The sequence below is a fragment of the Stegostoma tigrinum genome, chromosome 1 (genome assembly GCF_030684315.1).
Source record: "Stegostoma tigrinum isolate sSteTig4 chromosome 1, sSteTig4.hap1, whole genome shotgun sequence".
Classification (NCBI taxonomy): Eukaryota; Metazoa; Chordata; class Chondrichthyes; order Orectolobiformes; family Stegostomatidae; genus Stegostoma; species Stegostoma tigrinum.
The window spans coordinates 64,504,684-64,531,225 of record NC_081354.1 but is presented as its reverse complement, the minus strand read 5'-3'; the positions used below and the strand labels follow the sequence as shown (position 1 = coordinate 64,531,225).

The 26,542-nt window shown below is 37.9% G+C and overlaps 1 protein-coding gene across 7 annotated transcripts in view; it reads right to left on the bottom strand.

Moving 5' to 3' along the window:
* The window catches only part of ank2b (ankyrin 2b, neuronal), a 794,414-nt gene that overhangs the window by 162,499 nt on the left and 605,373 nt on the right, over positions 1-26,542 (bottom strand). For 5 of the 7 annotated variants that reach the window (XM_059645900.1, XM_059645896.1, XM_059645909.1 and 2 more), the window contains 9 exons: positions 24,914-25,012; positions 21,378-21,476; positions 19,410-19,607; positions 15,681-15,779; positions 15,479-15,577; positions 7,885-7,983; positions 6,197-6,394; positions 2,987-3,085; positions 1,186-1,284 (listed from right to left, as the gene is read on the bottom strand). In XM_059645900.1, the coding sequence (XP_059501883.1) occupies positions 1,186-1,284; positions 2,987-3,085; positions 6,197-6,394; positions 7,885-7,983; positions 15,479-15,577; positions 15,681-15,779; positions 19,410-19,607; positions 21,378-21,476; positions 24,914-25,012 (1,089 nt within the window). The remainder of the gene's footprint in view (positions 1-1,185; positions 1,285-2,986; positions 3,086-6,196; positions 6,395-7,884; positions 7,984-15,478; positions 15,578-15,680; positions 15,780-19,409; positions 19,608-21,377; positions 21,477-24,913; positions 25,013-26,542) is intronic. The other 2 variants (XM_059645912.1, XM_059645922.1) reach the window with 1 other exon arrangement.

Genomic DNA, 26,542 nt, shown 5'->3' with positions numbered 1-26,542 from the left:
ATGGAAAACATCATCAACAGTGCTATCAAGCAGTATCTATTCATGACACCCTGTTTGGGTTCCACTAGGGCCACTTGGCTCCTAACCTTACTACAGACTTGGTTCAAACATGGACAAAAGTGCTAAATTACTGAGGTGAGGTGAGAGACCCTTTACATCGCAGTGAGCATCAGTTAGTTCAATTGGCTAGATGGCTGGCTTGCGATGCAGAATGACATCAACAGCACAGGTTCAATTGCTGCACTGGCTGAGGTCACCAGGAAGATCCCACATTCTCAACCTCTCCCCTTGCCTGAGAAATTGTGAACCTCAGGTTAAACTCACCACCCGGCATCTCTTTCTAATCAGAGAGCAGCCCTATCATTCTCTGGGGCTGTCTGACTTTATCAGTAAGGTAAATGGGTACAGGGAAATGCATCAAAGTGAACGGTGTAACTGGAAAAAAAAGGGTAATTGGCCTCTGGTGCTCCTCCTGGAGAGGTGATAGCCTAGTAATATTACCTCTAGAAAATTAATCCTGAAACCCAGATAATTTTCTGGGGAACTGGGTTCAAATCCTGCCATGACAGATTGTGGAATTTGAATTCAATAATAATCTGGAATCAAGAATCTAATGATGATGTTGTCAATTATCAGGAAAACCTGTCTGGGTCACTGATGCCCTTCAGGCAAAAAAAGATGTGCTGTCCTTACCTGGTCTGGCCTGCAAGTAAACTCCAGACCCACTGCAACATAGTTGACTTTAACTGTCCTCTGGGAAATTTGGGATGGGTAAAAATGCTGGCCTAACAAGTGCTAACACCACGCATAAAAGAATAATAAGAGTTTTCTGTTTTTTTTAAGCACATGAAATCTGTTGCGCTGATATAAGCGTTGCTCTCGTTTGTGTTATGGAACATGACAGTATAGAAACAGGGTTTAATCACAGGATGACCAGGGCACATGGTTTTAGGGGTTAAGCAAGAAGTTAAGTAGGGGTTAAAAATTTCCATCTCGCTTCTTCAGTTTTCATGGATTTTTTCATAATGGTATTAGTTTGTGCGAAAGGTTAAACTTAAATGCATTATCAAGAGCTCTGCATATTACGACTGTTACTTACGTTACTGCTAAACAAAAAAAAATCAAAACATCCATGGCATTTTGTTTTCAGGCTACTGACAATTATTAACTAGTATCAATTAATACCTTGGCAGTGACATGGGGAGAGGCACCTTTCTCCAGCAACAGCAACGCCACCTTCTGGTTGTCATAGTGAGCAGCAACATGGAGTGGGGTTAGGCCATTCTGTAAGAATTTGTCTTTGTTAATAAATGCTAGTGCTGCTCATAAAAGATTATTTGTTAGCAAACCACAAAGAGCTTCTGTAAGCGGTTTCATATCTGTACAAATACATCAAAAATAGAAAGATGGATACAAGAAAGTAGTTAATGCAAGGATAATGCAGCATTGACTTACCATCTGAAATAGATGGTTTCTAAACACAATGACAAACCGTTAAGCTTCTGTTGTATTCCATCAGTCAGCAAGTTTTCACAATTTGAATTATAATTCAGTAAATTATGAAGGCATTTTTCATAAATCGGAATGAAACAAGATCAAAATCTTGTCATTGCATGAATTATTGCTGAGCCATTTGCTGTGATCGATGCAGAAACAACATTCAAAGCAATTTTACTCAGTTCTAATGCCCACAACAAAAAGAAAACACCATCTGAATACTTCCAAGGTTCTGATACTGAGGTAGAATATACACAGCATCAAGTGTCCATTTCCTAGAACAGAAAATAACACCAGAAAAAGCACTGCTGCTGTTCACATCCATCAGACCACCTCCCAAGCCAGGGTCAACACAAAAGATATTTGCGATCTCTTGTCTTTTAAGGAATGTTCTCCTCACAGTACAAGTTATCAGTGTGAAAATCTCTCAAAACAATTGAGGGAATGTTACTCTCAGGGTGGGGTGGGGAGAGGAGTCCTGTATTGCCTATGATGAGTAGGAATAATAATCAACTGAAATGCAAAGATTTGGCCTTTCAAATATCCCATTGCTAAATATGGCTATTAGATGATTAATCTTCAACAAAAGTTAGCCAGTCTCTTCTATTTGGAAGAGAATATGTTATAACAGGAGGCTTTATTTTCACCCTGAAAGTACAAAGTAAATTTACTTTGCACTAGTCCCATAAATGCAAACAGATTATAGGTCAACAACTGTGATGCAGCTGAAATATGATCATTTCCTCTGCTATCCCGAAAACAGGTAGCAAGTGTTTCGGGTATGCAGAGGGCACGGGTGGACAAATGTTAGTTCGTATTTTTATTCCTACCATGCAACAATCTCTCACTTGATAGCTGGAATAAGAAAACCTCATCTTATCACAGCAGAGGCAGAAGCTTTTTTGAGATGTAAAAGCCTTCTGTGGAACACCACCTCGAAACTGAGTAAAGCTTTTGTCTTTGAATGTTTGGAAACAGACAGAAGCAGACAGAATATTAGTGAAACACATTAGCAAAAGAGACATGAATCAGACCCCATTTCTGTTCATGCAGCCATCCACTATGGTTTAGGGTCAGGACAGGAGTGCTTTGGGTGTGGAAAGGATCATCTGCAGAGACAGCACGGGATGAGGGAAAAGGATTATGCAGGTAATATTCTAACATGCAAAACAGACAATTAGGTCAAGCTACTGGAAAATTAGCTTCAATTTAAGTGACTATTTTCAGTATTTTATCAGATTAAGTATCAATTTTTAACTTCAATGGCCTAAACGACCACATTTTGTCATAAATTTTGTAATCTATGTGTAATATTTTATGCACAGGCCAATGTATTTATGGATTTTCTAATTAGAAACCGCAAATTTCTTTTCAATGTCAAAATTTTAGATGGCCGAAATTGTGATAGTTTTGTCTACTATGGGAAGATGAAACTAAAATCATATGTGCATTTCCAGCCTGAACTTTTGAAAGTTCATTAGTAACTTGCCTTGCCAGCAGAATCTGGAGAAGCAGAGCGTTGCAGAAGGAGCTTTGCCACATCTAGGCTCCCATACTTAGCTGCGACATGTAGTGGGGTAAATCCCTTCTGCAATAGGGGACAGAGGAAACAACTGCTACTTAGTTAACAGGCATGCTTAGAATACAGCATAAATGAGGAACAGGGATACAATAATACTGTATTACACCAGTGAAAAACATAGTCAGGTGTACACAATGATAACATATGTTAGTTATACCATACATGATATTGTGTGAAATTTAGGGACACCATATCTTGCACAATCTTAGTACACAGAATATAGTTTTTGCAGTGAAGAGGCCTGCTACTTTACATGAAATAAAGAGGAGATATTGGATACAGCTTTTATATAATTATGTACACTGGCAACTAGGTGGTTATTTTGCTCCCCTATTTTAGTCACATTGGTTTGCCTTTAAGACGTATGCATTCATATTAACGTTGCATATTTTATTTATGTGGCAGAAATGAAAAATGTCACAGCCAGTATCTCGACATGATAAATACTACCACTTAAGAGGCTGGCCATAACTCATTCCTGATTTTATTCCTTTGCGCTAGTTGGTTACTGTCAGTTCTGGAGAAATTTATCATCTTGCATCATTTCTCTATCAGAGAAGCTATACTTTTAAAATTAACGTGTCAAAAGTCTGCCAGGCGGTATAGACCCATAATGAACGCTATAATATCTTTCCAAAGATTCAACACAGTTCAAGTGAAGACGTTTGTTGGCCGTCATGCACCTGATGTTAGAAAATAGCACTTATCTACGAAGAACTGAACTGAAGCTAGTCATTCCAAATTATTTAATGAGGAACGCAGGAATTCAATTTGAAACAAAGTAATTTTTGAAAAATCTAGGGTCTATAAGGACATGCTCTGGAGAAAAAACTGAAGATGAGCAAGTTAACCAAAATTGACTGTGAAAGTAAATGGTTTAACCATTTGTCTGAATCAATTGCTTTGCTTTTATTACACAAATGACCAGTGATTTGTTTGGAATCAAAAGACTTCAATACTTGCTTATGACATATCAGCTCAGATAAATCAGAAATGAACACAGCTGTGCATTCTTCTGGATTTTTTTCTTTCATTTTCTAATCTTGTTATTCATTTCCTTCTGTTTCTCAGGGAGTAATTTGTAAAGCTCTATTCCTGACATGGAGCCTTGATGGGACACAGTACTGTTCAGAGGTGGGGCAGGGATGATAATGAAACTTGCATTCCTGTCTAGTGATGTTCAGCATGAGGAAAAGTAGCTTGTAATGTTAGCTATACTGCTGTCTCAATTGGCCATGTGTGTTTGTTGCGTATGTGGTTTATTTTGTGCAGAATTTGATGTGTATTATGTTACAGCTGGCCATGATGTATGTTTTTCTACTAAGAAAGGAACCATATTTTACAGATTAATTTGTTACTTGATAGTTATTAAAGACACACAGATACTTGCTCCATACACACTATTTTTCTGTTTGGCTTATAGTTTCCAGGATTGAGAAAGCCAGCTTTGGTCAGAAAACACTTTTGAGGTTAGTAAACATTTTCAACATTAAATCTATCTTCACTTAGTAGAAAACATTAAGTTGACAACCAAAGTTTGGGCAAAAACTTTTGCCAAAATAGCATCAAGGCTAATGATATTCGCCATTACATACGGATAACTGGTACAGCAACTTCAGGGGAGCAGCAAACGCAGTTGAGTCTAAATATCAAAAATGTGATGACTGAGGTGTGCCACTCTGCAGTTAGCTTTACAAAAATCTTTGTTATAGAGACTCTTTTATTAGGAAAATGCTGTATTTGCCCACTAATTGCCCATTAAATTTGCCACTCTAAGTTCTGGACCATTATGTTGTTTCCAAATTACTGTTATTTTTAAAGCGGATTCCCCCAATTTGAACACAGGTTTATCATCAAGAACTTCAGAAGTAAAATCTACAACAGGTAATCATTGTAATGGAAGAAATACCAATCACATATTATTCTTTCACTATGCTGTATTTGCTAGACTGGTACCAGTGCTACAACCACCATAGAAAGGACACACATCAAGCAGTCTTCTATGCTGAAACTGATTGACATAGTTATTTCAAATGTAATGCACCCTGACTTTGGGAGAAAATTGGCCTTGTAAAACGGCATTAATTCCATTTGTTTTTGTTTGGCCAACCAAAGATTTAGTGTTAGTATTATGTTAACACTGTTGTCTGCTTCTACCTCTAAAAATTCACCAAAGCCAGGCAGACTGAAGAAAGTCATTCTTTCTTGTGTTGGAAATGCAGACACACAATGCTTTTGGCGCACTCAGTGCAACTGGAAACAGGGCATCTGCAGAAAGCTGCCTCGAAATTGCAAGTATGTTCAGATACTCAGCAGGGAGGTAGGAAAAGTCACACTGGGTTGCAGGTGTTTTTTTTTGAGACCGAGGGAAGTGGTGGATTTTTCTTATTGTAGAATCATCTAAATTAGCTTTCAACTTAAGTATCTTGAGACTAAACTGAAAGACATTTCTCTAGGATATAGTGTTGGTTTGAAAGCAGGAAGGAACTTGCAAAATGTCACAGACAACTCAGGGCAAAGAGTCATCACTGAGGAGCATTCTGGGTCAAGGTGGCTCAGTCACCATGGCTGAACAGCGGATTGTGGAAAAATCTGGTGTCAAGGAACAGTTAGCCCCAAACTAAGCAATTGGTAGGAGCAATCAATTTGTAAGACAATTAAGAATCAACAATGGAGAAGTAAACAGACAACACCACATAAAATCTGAGAATTTTCTTTGCTTTATAGCAATAACTGCCAAGTTAATGAGGAAGATTTTCCAAAGTTTTGTGCAGATAATTTATGATAGGAATGGGGGAGGCATAGAGAGAGAAAGAATTGACAATAAACAAAGTGGAGACATGATCAATTCCTTGGCAGTAAGCACAAATTATTATATCCAGGAAATATATCAAGAGAATTTCTGCTTACCTCTAATCAGTCAAGTCAAGGCAATCATCCAATAAAGAAACTCAAAGCTGGAAATAGGACTTAACATACAGGGGTTTGAGCATGTTACCACAGAGCGATTAAAGTGTTGATTTATCTGTGTTAAACAGCTGCTTGTTCAAATTATGTCGCAATTCAAACATCATTCAATATTCCCCACACCTTGACATCAAGCAAATTAATACTTACCTTTGTAGCTAATGAGTGTGTAGCACCTGCCTCAAGCAAAATGGAAGCCACATCTTCCTGCCCCTCCCTGGCAGAAATATGTAGTGGAGTGTAACCATTTGTAGTGCAGGCATCTGGGAAAGCCATATGTTGAAGCAGGAGTTGCACAATCTCAGTTTTACCCAACCTCGAGGCAATGTGTAAAGGCGTCTGATCCTCCTGGGTGATTAAAATGGAATACACACTGAACATTACAGTTCTGTCTGCAGGATTCTAAGCAGAACAACACAATCTCTGGATTTGTCTTAAAACTGAAAAACAATTGAAACTAAAAAAAAATCAGTTTTGTGATTGAATAGTCATAGAGATAAACGGCATGGAAACAGACTCTTTGGTCCAACTCACCCATGCATAGAAATAGTATTTTCAAAGGCTTGACTTATTTTAAATAGATATATCAAAACAGTGACTACCAGGAAACTGTGGGAATGTCTTAGAACAGCTGCTTTTACCTATCATCTATCTTGACTTCCATTAGGTTCACAAAGTTAAAATCTGATGTTCAATTATCACTGCTCTACGCAGAAGAATTGTGTCAGATCTTGGGCTGGTTTTTTTCTACAGGACTTTACAGAAATAGTGTTTGTAAATCCAGTTCTTGTTTCCCCTTATTCTTTCCCAGAATTTCTTTTAATGATTCACATTGATCAGCAATGACTAACTATAGTCACAGACAAAGTGATTCACCAAAGGAGACAGGTGAACCACGGAAAAGGGAAGAAAGTCAATATGGAAATTCAACTGACAGAAATAAAAATTTCAGAAGATTACCATATTGACACCAACTCTTCTTCTGTATAAGATCACTTCAACTTAAGCCACAAGATAATATGTTTGGAGCTGAATGTAGCTAATTATCTCATTTTCAAGTAATTGCCAGATATAACCAAGTGTCTTTTGTTCAAAAGATATCTTCTTCATGTTAAATGTTGATCAAACATAGTGTGCTTTTTTGAAGCCAATTTCATATTGAGCTGTCTACTGAAATTGAACTTACCCTGGATTTGTTGCTTTAACCTTGATATTCACTCAACAATCTTTAACCACTGCTTAGCAGCGTATTGATTAGTGAGCAATTCAGTGCACAAGATTGAACTCCTGCCTGTACTCAATACCATTTGTGGAAATTACAAAGGAATCCTAATCAATAACAAATACACAACAATTTGGGGGAGGTGTTTTTCCTTCACCTAAACACTTTGCTTTGGTTGTGAAATCTGCCCGAAAGAATTATTTCAGCAACCTTGCTTTTTATAATGCTAATTCACTTTTCTTAAATCACAAAAAAACTACACAAAATATGTGCCACATGTGTAACAACTTATATTGCAACATATTAGAGTAAATTTGTTGGTGGTTTCAAAAAAAAACACGATGCCATGTTTCCTAAGATAAGGTTTTGTCAATGAGCATCAATGCTACAGTTAGGGACATAAGGGTATGGAAGGAAGATCAGGTTTGGTGGTCTAACATCTTCCCTAACTAACAAAGGCTAGTTTTATCTGATTATGCACCTCTAGCACATAAAAGTATGCACTGGAGGACATTTTTGGACAGCAATTTGTTCTTTATAAAACACCTTTAGTATCAACATCTGCAATGGCAACAATAATAAATACATTCTTATAGTGCACTTTCAAGACACCTACTCTGGCTTTGGCATCCACGAGGGCCCCATTGCGCAGTAGGCAACGCACGACTTCCACTTGTCCAGCTCGTGCAGCCATGTGCAACGCAGTTTCTCCACGCTGAAGAAACAAAAACAGTTCATAAGCAAGCAAGAGAGCATCATTACTATTGTAGCTTTAACACAGAGGTCCATCTCCATTGTGTTCAAGAATAAATCATCAAAGGCAGAAACGTACAGCAACTGATTTGTTTGCAAAATCACTTCAAATCGTGAGGTACATTTTCCAGATTTCTACCTAAGGAAACGGTTAAGAACAATGAGAATTAAGCTGGGCAAACTATGATTTCCCTGAAATCTAAAAGGTATTCAATTCAAATAATCTGTCTTTTAGCTCTGTGTGTACAGATCAAGGAGGCTAAAAATTGGATAACTGTATTAGCCGATGCCCATTGACTGCAATCAAGGCAGCCCACCATCTTCACTCTGCCTGCTCACTTATATCGGAACACAAGAATTAGGAGCGGGAGTAGCCAATCCCACCCTTTGAGCCTGCACAGTCATTTAACATGATCACGGCTGATCTTATCTTGGTTTCAAATCCACTTTCCTGCCTGATCCCAACAGCTCTTTATCTTGCTTTTCATCAGAAAGATATCTGTTTCTTCCTTGTTGATTGATTCTACCTCCACTGCGCTCTTGAGCAGTGACTTCCACAGATTCACAACGTTCTGAGAGAAGTAGTTTCTCCTCATCTCAGTTTTGGAACTACCTCCTCCCATATATCGATGGCCTCTTATTTGAAACTGTCCCACAAGGGAGAACATCTGTTCAAAGTCCACCTTATCAATCCTGTTTAGCATTAAATATCTTTCGATCAGATCCCTCCTCATTCTTCTGAATTCCAGCAAGTTCAAGCCCAAGCTATTCAACCACTCCTGGTACGACAGCCCTTTCATCCCTGGAATCAACCTGGTGAACCTCCTCTGAACTGCTTCCAGTGCCACCACATTCTTCCTCAAATAAGGAGACTAAAACTAGACACAATACTCCAGGTTTGGACTCACCAATGCCTTATATAATTGTAACAACATTTCTTTACCTTTATAATCCATTTAACTGACACCCACATCCTACCACTGCTAATTCCACTATGGATCAGTAGGTGCAAGAGAAGTGGTAGCTGCAACCACTCAAAGCTGGCTCACATTGCTTAAAGCTGGTCTGGATCTCTTAAACAGGAGCACATTGGGATTGAAGTAAGTTTTGGATGTGTGGATGAAAACAAATCTGATCTGAGAAAGAGTAAAGGATGTCACAACAGGGAAAAGAGTGGGTACTAAAGTTTATGGACACTGCAATGCAAGCCCTGTTAAGAGAAGCAGAGAGGAGGGGAGATGCCCTACATCTATGGGACAGAGACCTTCAAGGGAAATAGAAAAAGCAGGAGATGACGGTCACATGACGTAAAAGCGCCAAGAATCATCTCAGAGTAGTGAAGTTCAGTGAGTGCATCTTCAAATATCACATCTTCCTGTAAGCACCAGGTCTTATCAGATGATCAGATCGTGCCCATCACTCAGCTGCTTAGCTATGTTACCTGTACAAACCAAACCGATTACACCACAGTTACTTTGCCGTAAGAGAAGGATCCAAGTCAGTGTAGCCTACAACCAGAAGGAAAGAGAGCATCCTTACAACTAAAGCAGACAGTGCTGGCCAATAAATGGATATGATTAGTGAGACTGTGGTCAGTTACAGGCTAATAAAAACAACATCGAAAATCACGGAATCTTTATGTTTAGCCTAGCTTCTTATATCGCACTAGACCTTCATCGCACTGTCCCAAAAACTATGCAAATGGTGGAAGAGCTCATGTGGTGTAGTGGCAGCATTCCTATCTGTAGGCTAGAAGGCCTGGTTTCAAGTCCCACCTGCTCCACAGGTGATGCCATAACATCCCTGAATAGGTTGATTAGAAGTACCTTGAGTTCCAATTTAAAAATAGTTAAACTACTTACTTTCTCATCCCCACTTCTCAACTTTATCCTTCTGCCTTCTTCCTCTCAGAAAGGAAAGGAATACAATGTGTTCAAGTAGCGGAAGAACAGCACAACAGAATGTTAGTGAATCATGACTCACTCTCAGACCTACAGCCATCAGTTCAGATAGTGATGCTGCACAAATGTACAAGTTACGTTGGAGAAGATGTGTGTGCCTGTTCAAACAATGGACACGGCGAGACTACAGCAAGGCAGAGCACAAGGACAGGGAATTATATGTACCAGGTCACCGAAGGTGGTGTTGTTCACAAAGACTCAAATGCAAACTTTGATGGTACAGTTTCCAGAAGAATACTGATATTCCAGAAAACTTAGAGTCACTGTCAGGAGACATGGAGCATGGCACAAGGTTTTGTATACAGCATCTAACATTAAGGTACTGGTCAAATCTGTTTCCACTTGTGGATCTAAATACAGTGCAATATTTAATAACTTGATATTGCCACTTCTGTTGCTGAACATGGAACAACCACTCAGCATCTGAATGCTATACTGGTAGATTAGGCTGCCATCATAAAAGGATAAAATGCCACACTGCAAGATCAAACTGTTACTTTCAGGGCTGTGGATTACAATATGCAAAGAGATATATGGGGTGTCACAGCAATCTGTCCACCAATAGATTACTAAGATTGGTGACAAGAGTTGGCCAGGCAAGTGGTTATACTCCTCCCTTTTTCACCTTCCTCCCACTCCCAAGCTAATCATGTATGTCTTTCAACATGCCTGGCCACCACACTACTTTTGTGCTCCTGCTCTGCTCTGTGTCACCTAGATGTTGCCTGTGGAGCATCTGTACGATTTCTCTTTGCACAACTTCGGTACGACAATTCTACGGCCATATGTCAATAAACCTTCCAATGTTGTCAAGCATTTGCTCTCAATTACTCTTCATCACTTGGGCAACTGGATTACATTTTGATGAGGCTTTCAGACACTTATCTCACCTTACCAAGTTTTTGAGATGCACAGATTTATCAAAGTGTACCTCCACCCGCTAGAAATATTGCCATAGAAAAAGACTGTACTCCTTCCACAAGCCCAAGATTTTAACTGTTTGGTGTTTAGATGCTCAAGAGGGAGTCTGCTGATTTTTGTGTCTTGCCTAAAACAGAGATCATTCAACAGTCATATCTCTTCAACAATAGCCTGAATTTTTGCATGTGTCAGGTACAAGTAATTTTTTTTTATGACAGTCATGTTTCCCAAGCTTGTGGTCTATCGCAATCTGGAATTTCAGCTCCTGGAAATAGTGTGTGAATCTTCAACATTCCCACCCAAATGTTAATGCTTTTTTTTTCTCTGATTGCATTCCTCCATTCAATCATCAAAGCTCTAAAAATATAAAATTGAGGAATGTTTGTATCATTCCATCAAATGTGTGCTTGAATAAGGATTGCTCCAAGTACTATAGTAAATACATTTGTGGCTACTGTAGTGAATAAATATGGATTGTACGCAACATGTTTAAAAACTTCAATCAAAAGCAGCTTCTCCTTAGTCTCTGCAAAAGCTTAAGGCTGACTTCAATTCCAATGCAGGTCTTTTTCAAAGCTGCTCTAATAGGTTCAGTAAGACCAACCATGTTGGGAGTAAGCTTTCCCATGTAATATTACAGCACTAAGAATTTTAATAACCACTCATGGAATGAATGAATCAACAAAAGATAAACTGTTACACACAGGTAGAAGCAGCAATAACTCTATCTAGGGTAAACTAATAAAGACAAGGAGAAACTTATACAGGAATTGAAAGTCATTGACCATGCCTGGGAGTTGAGATTATATAAATAAAACCGCTTTGACACTTGCATGATAAACTGGATGAAGTTTTTGCCACAAACGACAAGCATTGACCTGCAGAAGAAATTAACAAGTTAATCACAGGAAAGTTGTCTCTTCAAGAAGTTAGGGCCAAATGTAAGAAGGAACAAAATGAAGTTACTTCTGAAAAGGAAACAGGCTGCAGTATCAAAGACTCCAGGAGAATAATCAATATCTTGGACGAAAGAACTTTAAACAATCATCAATAATATCGGATTCTAGATCTGAAGGATGAAAATCTATAAAAGAATCAAACATCAGAATTCCTCCTTTAGCAGAACTTCAAAGAATAATACTGTACAAGGATCAAACCCTGGACACTTATAGAGACAGGTGCTATTGGTGGAATTGTGGCTATTAATTGGGTATAGCCAAGTTGGGTTGTGAGGCCTCATTTTGGTTGCTACATGCAATTAAGATTAAATTATTGTTTCAGTAATCGTTTGTCTGAGAGAATTCTTAATGAGTAGCTGAATTAAAAGGTAACTTGTGGGTACTTACTCACTACAGCCATTTAATTCATTATGCCTAATTAGAGCTGTGCACCATCTGCACACTTCAATACTAGAAATTCACTGACAGCTATTGTGTTACTTGGATCCAGTGATGCCTTGCCCTTAGATAATGTACCATGTGAACACAAGTGTCATTCTAGAGAACTGTCATTTCTCATTTATTACTGCAATTTGCTGTGCCTTTTACATGTCCCTGGCCATCCTATCTTCATTTCATCACGCAATTGAATTTAATTCCTATGACAAACTGTTCCCTGTTTCCATTCTGGGATTTTGGAAAATTTCTGATAAACATAAAATCTTAAATTGTCAAATGTTGAAGCAACAGTGCCAGAAGAGTACAATAAATGTAGTCACAAATCTCAAATCTTGATGCAAGGACATCTACCATAGTCCACTTACTGCATATAGGTTTGTGAAGAATTGTGGAGATCTCTATTTGTATTGGAAATAGTTATTAGTCCTAAACATCACCTTATTTGTACTGTCATTGATGGTTTGACCCCATTCTCAATCAAGCTGTCTCACTGAGATTTCACTTTCTCCACCAAAGGATGATGAATGCTCCAGGGAGTGTACAAGTAGATGGGGTTGGCATCTTCTTAGAGAGTAATGTGATACTCCTGCTTCAATTTGTCCAAATTAAACAGTTTTGGAGATTCTTACTGAAATTTTCAGTCATCTTCATTTTGAAGAACTGCATCCACTTTAGAAACCCAGATAAACAAATATATTTATGCCCAATACAGCCTACAGCATTTCTGCTGCCACTCTCCCCATCCCTCCACCACTGCCTCCAAAATTCCTACCCTTGAATCCAAAAGCCCCCAACCAGACCTGGCATCCACTCCACATCAGTCTGGACACCCTAACACAAATGCTGCTCCCCCACCTCCAATCGCTGACAGACACGACATCCTACCAACCATCCAAACAATTCACCCATCCCTCTCAATCTGATGGCACCTCCATGGCCTGACAATACTTAATAGCCAGAGTGAGCATGTTAGCACAGCACTGTCCTCTCCAAATTTGTTGAAATGCTCAGTTCTTTAGTGGTAAAAAGAAGCCATCCATGTTTCAGAGTGTTGCCATTCATTTGCTAGTGGTTTCACAGGACAACAAACAGTGGCACAGTGGACCTGTTCTTCTACAATAAATCTTTCCCTGCATTAATACTGAGTTTTCTCTTCTTCATGTTTGTGTTCTCAAGAGCATCAAAGTACAAAAGTCAGTATAGAAGCAAGTAAACCATATTTATTAATTTTCCAGTGACTCTTTGTTCTTGACCAATATTTTACCTTCACAGAAATCTGACAATTTAAGTTCTTTTCCTTGTTTCAGTATTTGAAAAACAAAATTGTATTCAGAGCCAATTGTGTGTTTCTCATTTGTAGCTTTCATTCAGCGAATCAAGAAGCTCTTTGTTGCTGGGTCGTTATTTGTTAAAATACTCTAGTGAGTTAGTCCTGGTTAGTGTGAGCACAAGTCAGTTACATTTGTTTTCCAAGATCTTCAGATTCACCACATTCAACGTTAACAAAAAGTAAAATACAGCCTGTAAAGTATTCCAAACACTGTGATATAGTTTTATCTACTTTCTACAATCATACTGTGGACCTGCTGAGAAAGGATAGTCTTACGCTTTTGGGTGTAAAACCAGATTAATGTGCAGTGAATCCTTTTTCACAACAGCTGCACAGCTCAAAATAGTGATGTTTGTCCGCAACATCCTGCTAAGCATTAATAAGTAGAACTAGTTTATCTGGAACCCAAATCAATGGTGACTGGATGTTTGTGTGAGTTTGATCAATAAGGAAAAAGTGTGAAAGTCAGCCTGTAACATACAAAGATAAACCTTTCCTGTTCTTTTCACACTGTAGTTATTTCTCAATGAGAGCACTCAAAGGAATGCATCTCAAACTTATTCATGCTCTCCTTTTTTTCTTCTCCATTGGAAACAAACTTTGCGTTTGATAAGGTTCCCCATGGCAGGCTGATGGAGAAAGTGAAGTCACATGGGGTCCAGGGTGTGCTAGCTAGATGGATAAAAAACTGGCTAGGCAACAGGAGACAGAAGGTACTGGTAGAAGGGAGTTTCTCAAATTGGAGACCTGTGACCAGTGGTGTTCCACAGGGATCTGTGCTGGGACCACTGTTGTTTGTGATATATGTAAATGATCTGGAGGAAGGTGTAGGTGGTCTGATCAGCAAGTTTGCTGATGACACTAAGATTGATGGAGTAGCTGATAGTGAAGGGGACTGTCAGAAATTACTGCAGAATATAGACTGGAGAGTTGGGCAGATAAATGGCAGATGGAGTTCAATCCGGACAAATGTGAGGTGATGCATTTTGGAAGATCAAATTCAAGGGCGAACTATACAGTAAATGGAGAAGTCCTGGGGAACACTGATGAACAGAGAGGTCTGGGTGCTCAGGTCCATTGTTCCCTGAAGGTGACAACGCAGGTCAATAGGGTGGTCAAGAAGGCATATGGCATGCTTTCCTTCATTGGGCAGGGTATTGAGTACAACAGTTGGCAGGTCATGTTGCAGATGTATAGGACTTTGGTTTGGCCACATTTGGAGTACTGTGTGCAGTTCTGGTCGCCACATGACCAAAAGAATGTGGATGCTTTGGAGAGGGTGCAGAGGAGGTTCACCAGGACGTTGCCTGGTATGGAGGGTGCCAGCTATGAAGAGAGGTTGAGTAGATTAGGATTATTTTCATTAGAAAGACAGAGATTGAGGGGGGACCTGATTGAGATCTACAAAATCATGAGGGGTATAGACAGGGTGGATAGCAAAAAGCATTTTCCCAGAGTGGGGGACTCAATTACTAGGGGTCATGAGTTCAAAGTGAGAGGAGGAAAGTTTAAGGGAGATATGCGTGGAAAGTTCTTTACACAGAGGGTGGTGGGCACCTGGAACGCTTTGCCAGAAGAGGTGGTATACGCAGACACGTTAGCATCTTTTAAGATATATTTGGACAGGTACATGGATGGGCAGGGAGCAAATGGACACAGACCATTAGAAAATAGATGACAGGTTAGACAGTGGATCTTGATCGGCCCAGGCTTGGAGGGCCGAAGGGCCTGTTCCTGTGCTGTAAGTTTCTTTGTTTGTTTCTAAATGATGCAATAAAAAGGAATTTTTTTAAAAGTACCAGATCTTTTGTTACATAATCTGCTTTAATGAAGGCTAGCCATACTTACAATGTTAGAAACATCTGGAGACGCTCCATTCTGCAGCAACAGGAGAACTATATTCAAGTGGCCCATGAAGGCAGCCACATGTATTGGTGTAAGGCCAGACTGTGAAACAAAGCAATTACATTTTACTCCTCTGAAGGGGCTGCAAATTATTTTAAATTGATGCAAAAGAGGCTACAAAATAGGTATTAAAATTTCTTTCTACCTCTGTTATGGCTTGTATTGAGGCCCCGTATTTCACAAGAAGTTCCATCACTTTAACACGGTTTTTCTTACATGCAATATGCAGTGGAGTAAAGCCATTCTGTATAAAAAAAAACAATCAGGTTAGTGTTTACATTAAGCATGCACACAAAGTTGTCAATCCAAGATCATGCACGCAAATCTCATTCTAATTTATTCAGGATCCCATAATCTCAGACTGTGCTTCAACTAAACCCGTTGGCTTGAGAGTTGTAGATGTAAAATTAGTTATAGTCAGACAGCTCATAGTTCGATGTGAGGCCAGGCAGCATGAACAATAAGGGCCAAGGAAAGATCCGCACACATCTGCTTCTCCAAGTTCAGTCATATCCACATCGTGCCAAATGTCAAATTTAATGATGGTATAGGCAGGAACAATTCTTGAAATTTGTCAAACCTCTTTCCTCACCATTTTTTAAACTCAGGGCTAACACTGCAATGAAGTTATATGCCATGCGGTGTCAAGCACAAACAGAGTAAGGGTTTCTTCAAGGGCATCTAAAATTGCTTGCCTTTGGATAGTCTGGGACCTGCCACTAGAATAATTTAGTCAGCTTTGTAAGGAGGAACCTGTCACCGGTTTTATTAATCTTTTTGCTAGTTAAGGTCACAGTAGGAATGATTTTCTCTCCCAAAGCAAGTCTGACCTCTAATAAAGTCTCCCTATGTAACCCTTCACAATCACACTTCCTAACTGCAGTGCATGCTGTTTCTTCATAACCACTCTCTATCACAACTGACAGGTACAGCCTGACCATATTGATTAAAAATGACATTCCTACAAGTCAGACGTTCTCAGTTCAGCAACACAATGCACAGAGTAAAAGCAAATTGTGTATGACAAAGGGAAAACTTAATTCAACATAATGCTATCAGGCTGATTCTGTTCAACTGTAGAGGGAATCAAAATAAAAATATTCATACACATGTGCAGAATGCTCACGTCCAGAATTCTTCACTACATTTTTATTTCTTAATCAGGTACTCCTTGAAGAAGCGTGCAATCTGGTAGACAAGTGTAACACTAATGTTTTAAATGAATCTTCAGAGCAGTTGTTACAAGTTACACAGTTCAAAGAGACTGACTAGCAGTGGTTACAATAATCTCTTTGATTATCTTAGATCAGAGACGAGCTTTCCAAAATTGTTACTAAATTGACTTCAGGTACTTTTTCTTCCCCCTGGGTTTGTGTGTCTTGGGAGACTGGATTACAAGGGAACTAGTTGGTGTTATATATGGTTTCATCACATCTGAATAGGATGTACTTGATGGTCCAGATCATCTGCTTCCTTTTTTGTTTCATAGGTTTGTAGTATAAGGAGTTAGAAACTGTATACAAGTCCAACTATAACAGAATGACAGTAGGAATAAAAAGAAAAAGTGCTGTAAATATTCAACAGATTTGGTAGCATCTACGGAAAGAAAAATAAAGTTAACATATTGCATCAATGATCTCTCATCAAAACTGTTCTGATCTGAGGGTCTTCGCTCTAGACTGAGCTGCCTGGCTTGCTGAGGATTTCCCAATGTCTGCAGTATTGATAGAGGTCATACATTGATGATCATTAGCATGCTATTATGCAATTTCTGAAGAATAATATTATTGCCAGATAGAAATGTAATAATTTTAGCTTAAGAAACATTGCTGGTTACAATTTTAAAAGGGATTACCAGCCTTCAGAGTGCTCACTTGATTCTTCTGCGGCATCGATTTGCAACAGTTGTGTGTTAAGAAAGGGTCATGGAACTCAGAAATGCACATGATCAATAAACACTTCTCATTGAACGTACATTGTGGTTTTAGGTTAGATGTTATTGCTGGATCAATAAAATTATTTAGATGAATTCATATCTGAATAATCTTGAAAAGTCCAAATTAAAAATACATCTATTTCATGGAACGTTTTCATTTCTCGTCTTTACCAGTCACTTAACTGTGCTTTTATAACAAGAAACGTTTCTTTCAAATTTATTTACTCATTTATAAGCCACCACTCAGAAAATCAGAAAGCCTAAAACACTTCACAACCAAGTTAAGTACTTCTGACATGTAGTCACTGTTACAATGCAAGAAACTCTAATCTGTAAAAATACTACAGTGCTGGAGGTATCATAAGGCTCGATTCAATTCCAAACACTCCAAGATGTGCGTTTGGGTATGGGAAAAAAAACAATACTTAATTTGAAATTGCATTTATCTCATTTGCAATGGACAATCTAACATTTAGATATGACTGGTTCAGCAGTCAGTAAACACAAAACAAGTAGGGAATGAGTCTTATAGTAACTTACAGATCGCCAGGAGGTTGGTACTGATAAGGGGCATTAACTCTACTGTTGCAGCTATAGTGATATTTACGTCTGTTGGATAATTTTGATTGCATTGATTTGGATTTATGAATTTTCAAAGGAGATAGAATGTCTCATGGAGTGCCCAAATTACCAAATGGTCATATTATCATTCAGCTATTGGCAGCATACCATTATGCCTACCATTCATAACTACAGTGTTTAGGAGAATTTTCCTGGTTCAGCCTCAATTTTTTTTGGAATGGACTATCTTCTATAACATGTACCACAGTGATGACATTGTTCATACTTTCACACCCTTAATTATTTACAGCATGCAGATACAGCAGCTAACTCGCACAGAGATAAGTTCCACAAACATCAACAACTGAATGATCAGTTACATAGTGATGATCTCACTTGAGGGATGGGTGTTGGCTGGTACACTGGGATAACTTTACGTGAAGAAAGTGCTATTGGATCTTCAACATCCACATGAACAGAAATCTGACAGTTAGCATATGAACAATTAACCACAGTTGTCAAATATATAACTACTTACTTGTGAATGTAGATAATTGCAAAAAAAAGCTTAACTGAGTCATCTATAACAGAATACAATGTGCAGAAACTATGAATCTTAATGCTAATTTCATCGACAATATATTTGATGTATATCACATGTATGCTTAACATACAAGCTGATTCTTTTGGCCCCACTTGCTACAACATTCTTCTTGTTGTGTCAATTTTCGCAGAATATTTACTGTAAACATCTGTTTTACATTTGCACTGACTAATTCCATGAAAACCAAAATAAACCACAACCTTAGCTGCAACCTACGAGATGGAAAAATTGTTAAAATCAAGAAAGAGATAAAAAAAACAAAAAGCTATAACTCCATGCTTGAGAAATTAATATAATTATATGGTATGTTAGCATCATGATGGGCTGCACCATGAGATTAACTTTGTGCACGCAGCTTCAATTTGACAGGGCAATTTAATGAAGGGACCATTTAGCAGCTATGCACTTCCATTTAGAAATGAAAAGTAAGTCAGGCTAAGGAGTCCTGGCAGCTTTTTCTAGAGGCCATTATAAACGAGCATAAACTAATCCTTGAGAACAAATTGCAGAGTCTTCTTTGAACTGAAAGAAAGCAATGGGAGATGAAGAGACAACTCAGTAAGATAGGCACACCTTTTGATGTGACAATTTTCAATTACATTGTGCAATTTTATGGTTAACGTGAAGTAGATCATAACTTTTGATCATAACTGTACACAAAGCAGAAATAACAGTAACAGTGCAGCTCTATAGTTACCTACCAACCTGCTGATGTCAGCTCATGTACAGTTCAATAGAACAATTGCTTTATTTTATGCTACAATTACACTCACCAGTGCCCGAGCATTAGGATTGGCTCTCTTATCCAGTAGTAGTTTGGTGGCCCTGTAGTGACCACAGTGAGCAGCAACGTGTAAAGCAGTGAGATAGTCTAGAGTGACATCATCAACCGGTGCCTTATGCTGTAGTAAATGCTTGACACATTCCACATGATCTCCCTGTGCAGCCATATGGAGAGGGGACAAACCATTCTGTTTGCACAAGGAGGAAGAAGACATTGAGAAAAAGTTATTATTTATCAATCTCTCATTCAAATTTGGGGTAGATGCTATTTGGGGCAGAGGTATTGAAGGATCCTAATCATCTACCCTAACTTTGGGAGAAGTTTTCTTTGGCACAAGTAGTAGTTCCAAAATAAAAAGCTGCAGTTTCTCTAGGCTTCTGCTGAATGTCTGCTTAACTGACAGAAATAGATCAACACAACCCTCATGTAAATGGAACGGGGGATATGCTCATGGAGGAAAAAAAAACAATTTTGACTTTTTTCAGAAATGCATTTATCAATTTGAGGGCCTGTTGTCATTTCAAGATCTTGGGATAGAATTTACGCAATGGCTCTAATGGGCCACAAGTAGTAAGACTGGACAATATCTGGAGATATGACAAAACAAACTGTTTCTCAAGAGGATCGGCCAAAGTTGCAGCAGCAGATTAGAAGTCACGTGACTATTTACACAGCGACCCCTCTGCTTTTACAACTTCAATTATTAAGCAGTATCAGGTTATACTATCAATGGTAAAATCATTCAACTTATTGATTAGTAAAGATTAGGAAATTGTTCCAACAACTTAGTTCAACGTTACTCATTTAATTATTTATTCTACCTGTCTAAATTAGCATGATATTACTTTTTAAAAGGAACAGCATTCCTATCTTCAATTGGCGTACTGTATTACCATTTCATGTGACATCTGTATACTGACAGTAAGGGTCAATCAAGAGCAAAAGACTTATTTGATTTTATTCACTGCTGTGTTCCTGAGATGCTGAAGCAAGCTATTCTACTGCATCCTTCAAATCAAACAACTCTCATTAAGTTAGAAATTGAACCATGGACATTTTAAGATGGTACTTTTTGGTTCTGACTCACATCATATTCTCAGTAAGAACCTTAGTTCATAAATTTTAACACCAAATTAAAATGAAACCTGCACATTTGGTCAATGCAGCACAACCATTGCTGTGGCATGAAATTTTTTTACTGCAAAAGGACAGAGTAGCACTTCTCCTTTAAAGTCACTTTGATGACCATCACAGCAAGGGATAACATTTCCTAGACTTTAGGACAGGTCATACAGAATCACAGAATTCCTGCAGTGTGGAAGCACATCATTCAGCCCATCAACTTCACACTGACTCTCCAAAGAGGATCTGACCCATACCTCTACCTTATCCCTGTAATCTTGCATTTCCCACGGCTATCCCACCTCGCCTGGACATCCTTGGACAGTATGAGCAAGTTAGCATGGTGAATCCATCTATCCTGCACATCTTCAGACTGGGACAAGAAACTACAGGCAGAGGGAACCCACACAGACACAGAGAGAATGCGCAAACTCTAAACAGACGGTTGTCTGATGGTGGAATTGAACCTGGGTCCCTGGCACTGTGAAGCAGCAGTGCTAATCACTGTGCCACCATGTCACCCAGAACTATAATGAACTACAATGCCGAATTTATCCAAATTACTCAGTTCACGCGATATGCAGAGTATACATTTTTAAAAAGAGATTGCTACGATTATACTCTAACCTTCGCAAGTTGTTTTTCAGGAGAGGAATTCAGGGCAGTATGTTGGATTAACACTATGCTGAGAGAGTCCAACGCATTTAAGGTTAACATCGAACATTCCCAGTTCGAAAACATCATCCAGGCTTCAGTAAATAAGGAATTTACTAGGCATGATTCTGAAATGCATAGAATTAAATCATATACTATGCAATACTGCACACTTAGGTACCTTTGTCCTGGCAAGCATTGGTGCTCCCCTTTCAAGCAGAATCTCTACAGCTCCATCATGTCCACTCCTTGCAGCACAGTGAAGTGGAGTTAATCCATCCTGATTGAAAAGAACAACACAGTTACAATACATACTGCAAGATAACTAGCTCAAGCTTTACTCCTATGTAAGAATTTGCAATCCAGAAAAAAAACTATTGTGATAAATAAACTGTGAAATTTGGTTATTTAAAAATGAAATCCCACTTAAGTTTTGTGTCTCCGGGCAAAATAACCTTACTGGAAATAGAAAATTCACTTTCAAAATTTTGAATTGACCCTTTCTATTTTGTTGCCAATTTTAAACTGCTCTCTATTCCTATAAATAATCAGCAGCTCTGTTAAGGTTCAACAAATGGTATTGATTAACAGAACAGTTAAATAGCATAAGATTTAGGAGATAGAGAAGATCGTATTAGAATTGAGCCTGCTCTGCTATCAATACAAGCAAAGGGCAGTTTGATGAAATCGACAATCAAAATACAAGGAGAAGATTTAGAATGCATCCATCAAGTCACAATGGCTTTCAAGTCATAATTTGTTTTCTTTTAAACCTTGATCTCTATTGCTTTACAGCTTTGAGTTACCTTTTACCTAATGAATACACAAATAAATAAATTTAGTTCTTTTGAAAGTAAACAGCAACACTCCAGGTGAGCTGGGAAGAGACAGGTCAAACTAAGAGTGCTATACTACAGAGCCTACTGGAAACTAATTTGTTCCTTAAGTTTCACTACTGGAAGAATGGCAACATTGTTTCCTCTTCCTCTTAGATTGGAGTATGTTAAATGTTAACATTTAAAGAGGAAGATGTTAGACTGTACAACAATATTGTTAGTGCTGATTAAAGGCAGGGATTAAGGACAGGATGAACGATAAAACAATGAAGTTGATGATAATTAGTTTTCAATTAAAGCAATATTTCTGCTTATTTGTACTTGGATAATGGAATTAGTGATACAACTGCCATGGGTAAGATAATTAAGGTGAGCGTTTTGTGGGTACAGGCATAACAATGAAAGCAACAAATAATTACAATAAAGAACAAACAATAAAACAAACATTCAGCTAGAATAAAACTAAAGAATCTTGATTTGAAAGGGAACAAATTATCATTTTATTGGGTCTTAGTTCCTTACAACAATTAAAATGTACCCTTTTCTGAATGCTAATACCTGTAGTATATCATTAAACAAATATACCAATCCTGGATCAACAAATTATTTAGTCAGTGTTGAAATAACATTGCGATAAAATGGACCCTAAACCATAATTACTCTAGTCTCCACTCAATTCAATGTTGGAGTGTAAAATAGGTTCCTGTTGATAGTCTTAAATTCCGGCTGCATTACATAATAGTTAAATATGAACCAGTTCCTTTTGATATCTAGTTTTGAAACTGATGGAAAATTGGCCCATGTTATTACTATGAGTACAAGAATGAAATACAAGATCGGCTAGCACAGAAAAAAAAGTCAGGATCTATTTAGAATATTCCTCATTATAACTTTACAAAGAAACAGATTTTACACCGACACAAACTGTAACCTTTGTATCTAACTTATTCAAGCGGAATCTGACGCGGATAGTGGTTTTACATCCCAGCCAATTTTATTTACTGTTTCAGTTAATGAAGAAAATATTAGATGGACATAAAATCAGTATTCCAACTTAGCTCGCAGGTTTTTAAATTGTGCGAATTAGATCAACTTACTTGCTTCTACATAGATTCTAAAATTCTCAGGAACTAAATCGTTTATAACATGTTAATTTCCTCATAAGGACATTTATGATTCTTCCAAAAAAAAAGTAGATTTATGGTACTACCTGCCTGTTAGTTTTCTCAACACTCCCCACTGTATGTAAAGACTTCAGCGGCAATAATAGCCACCAGACCCCAGTAGTGTATTCCTGAGAACTCCAAACTATAGGGCACTTTGTAATCAGTAAAAAGCTCAGGACAGCAATGAGGTGAATGTCAAAATGGGTGCTGAACAGGGTATGAATATGAATTAAGTGACAGAGATAAACAGTGGGTACTTCTCCGTCTGTTTGTATTGTAATTTTTCACATGGACTTTTTGTTTTCCATTGTTAGCCTGTCGCACAGGATAGCTGGCACCTCCAAAAAATGAGAAATGTATGAACTTTGAGTGGAGGAGGAAGCGTGAATAGTCTTCCCCCTTCAAGGCACAGGACTGGCATGCGACAGCAAACCTACCTCATCAATGCCCTACAAACCCATAGCCATAGCAAACACATGGAATGCAGATAAAGCAAGAAAAAGAGACACCAAGAAAATCAAACAAAATCACTTAAGCAACATGTACACGAAGGATATATGTAAACCACACATCATGTCAAAATAGTCCAAATGCACAGATAGGTGAATAATGAACACATGTACTAAATACAAATCAAGGTGATAAAGTAAGGAAGTGCCTTCACATCACAAGGTTGTTCATTTATTTTTGGATTCTGTTAAAATTATTAATAATACCATTGTACATGTGCACATTTTTAAGCAAAAATTAAATAGCATGATGTTGCAAGTATTTGTCCCTTTGTTAAGCTAACATTTCACAATGGAAGCCACTTCTGAAGTAGGGGAAGTGATTTGCTTGCATTCAATGGAATGAAAATCAGGGGGATTTGCAAAAAGTAACTTGATTGAGTCTTTTTGAATAAAGTTAATTCTAAGGATGGCAATCAGACATCCCTAATGCAGGTAACCAGACTGAAGGTCATCAATTTGGGTCAGTGTGACTTCTGCTTTTCCTGGATTCACATTCCAAAAAATAAATAGAAGAACAAAAGGACCCCTCCATTAGCAACCTCCAGCAGTTCTTTTAAGGACACACTGCATAGATTGAAAAATATATTGAGTTTACATGCAGTTTAGCTGAGCTGTGCTGTAACAGGCATTAGGCCTCAGTTTAGTACTGAGTGTTTAACACCCATTTTAAATGAGTACTTCACTGGCTGCCAAGTAGATAAACTTTCATCAGGAACTGGGCACTGGATGCACATCGCACTTTTTACACCTCATAATTGAAGGGGATGTATAATAATTGCTAGTGACAAGTATCCTCTAAACTTGCTGACAGAAAAAAATTGTGCATTCTAAATTTTTACTTTCTATCCTGATTTTCTATCAACTTTGCAATACAGTAGCTTTTTCAAAACGAGTCTTATTTACGAAAGCAGACTAAAAGAATGTACGAAAGGAATTTCTTTACTAAAGGAATTACATGCAGTTTTAATATGATTTTCATCCTAGGAGTTTTTTTTTCCCCACAGTGCACAGCATTTGGTCGATATAAAGATGCACTCACTTGTGGCTGCATTTACTCTAACCTAGCTTCAATGAATTCGCTGATGTTAAAAAGACATAGCTCTTCCCAATCTCTCAAAATGGACTATTCTGCAACAATGATATTGCATAAACTGCAGAAGTATCATGGAATAAGAAATAGCAAATCAAATAACAAAAACTCACCCTTGTCTTGGCATCTATCTGAGCTCCTCTATCCAGAAGCAGTTTGACCATATTGTTATTTCCTCGTTTGGAAGCAACATGTAGTGGAGTGATTCCATTCTGGATTGGGGTTGGGGGAAGCGTGAAGGGATATACAGTCATACATAAATGAAAATTACCAAGTATTCACTTCATTAAAACGCAATAATTCAACTCCAATTACATCACACTCTTAAAGGTTTTCTTCAAGTGAAAAAAAATACAATTTTGGGAACAGAGACAGATATATGGATTACTTGGGGCCATACCTCAATTAGTCTTACTCGGAGGATCCATATTTCTGACTTTTTTTTTTACTCTGTTCACTTTTGCTTCAATTTCTGGGCAAATATTTCCAGTAACATATAAAATGAAGCTTAAATATTCTTGGGAGATTTTGCAATTGTCTTTCACATTCTGGCCAACAGCGTGCATTTTGCCATAGACATATGGCACCCATGGGATTTGGTTCTGCAGTCTATCCATCTGTTTTTTTATGCACAAAGTACAATCATCCAAAGATTTCTAAAATAGTGATATGTCATGTTTATCAAAGAAACTATGATACATGAACGATTTGAATCTTTCACAATCAAACAATGTCTAATAGCTTTCTTAAGATAGACAGACCTTGTCTGTCTATGAATCAGTGAACATGATGTGATATGATTGATCAATATAATTTCAGTACGCCAGAATTCTTAAACTCCATGGTGTATTTGCTAAAATTTTTCATGATCTTTCAAGTTTGCAGAAGTTCTGAGATTTTGTTTGTATGAGGTTTTATATGACTGTTGGTGTTCCTCTATTCAAAGAGTCTTAATAATGATAAGCTCTCTAATATGAATTGTTCCAGAATAATAATTATAGGAAGGAGGTTGCCATCTTTCTTTCCTGTATAATTACTATGATCCATGCCCACCTTTTTGTTTCTACTTTTAGATTTGAAATCTTCAAAAAGGTCAAAAGCTGTTGTCACTTTACTATAAGATAGAATCATTCAGTGAATTTCAAAGTCTGACGCTAGATTTCTGTTTGTCAATGCTTTTGTACCAAACAATTAATGATATACATCTGGAGCTGAAGTAGTTTAACAATTTCTATCTCCTGTAACAGATAATAAATGATTTGGACGTTGATTCATTCAGGATTAGTGAGTAGAAACTAGATGTGATTAAACATTTTAAGTTTGAAAATTGCACCAAATTCTCTCACGTACCCAAATTTTGAAATTTCGCCTTTGCGAAATCTACTGAAGATAATTGATCCTCAGCATGTCTGTAGTTTGTCATTCCTTATGCCAACAATTCCCAGTGAAATCACTCATTCTGTTGGCTCATCCCAGTTGTTGCTTTGATGCAATCAAATTTTCTTTTATTTTGTTTTTCTCACAATAGAAATGGTACATTTCTGAATGGACTGAATGGGGAGAAGACTTGTTTATCAATTTAGCTTTCCTCTGTAAGGAACCTAATATTTTGAAATTGATCCTTGCTGTCTTATTTAATTTTATTGGATTGAATTTTTCAAATCAGATTTGTAGTAGTTTGGATCATTTCTTGCACTTACCTAGAAGACAGCTTCTAAATGATGTTTCTCCATGTCATTTTC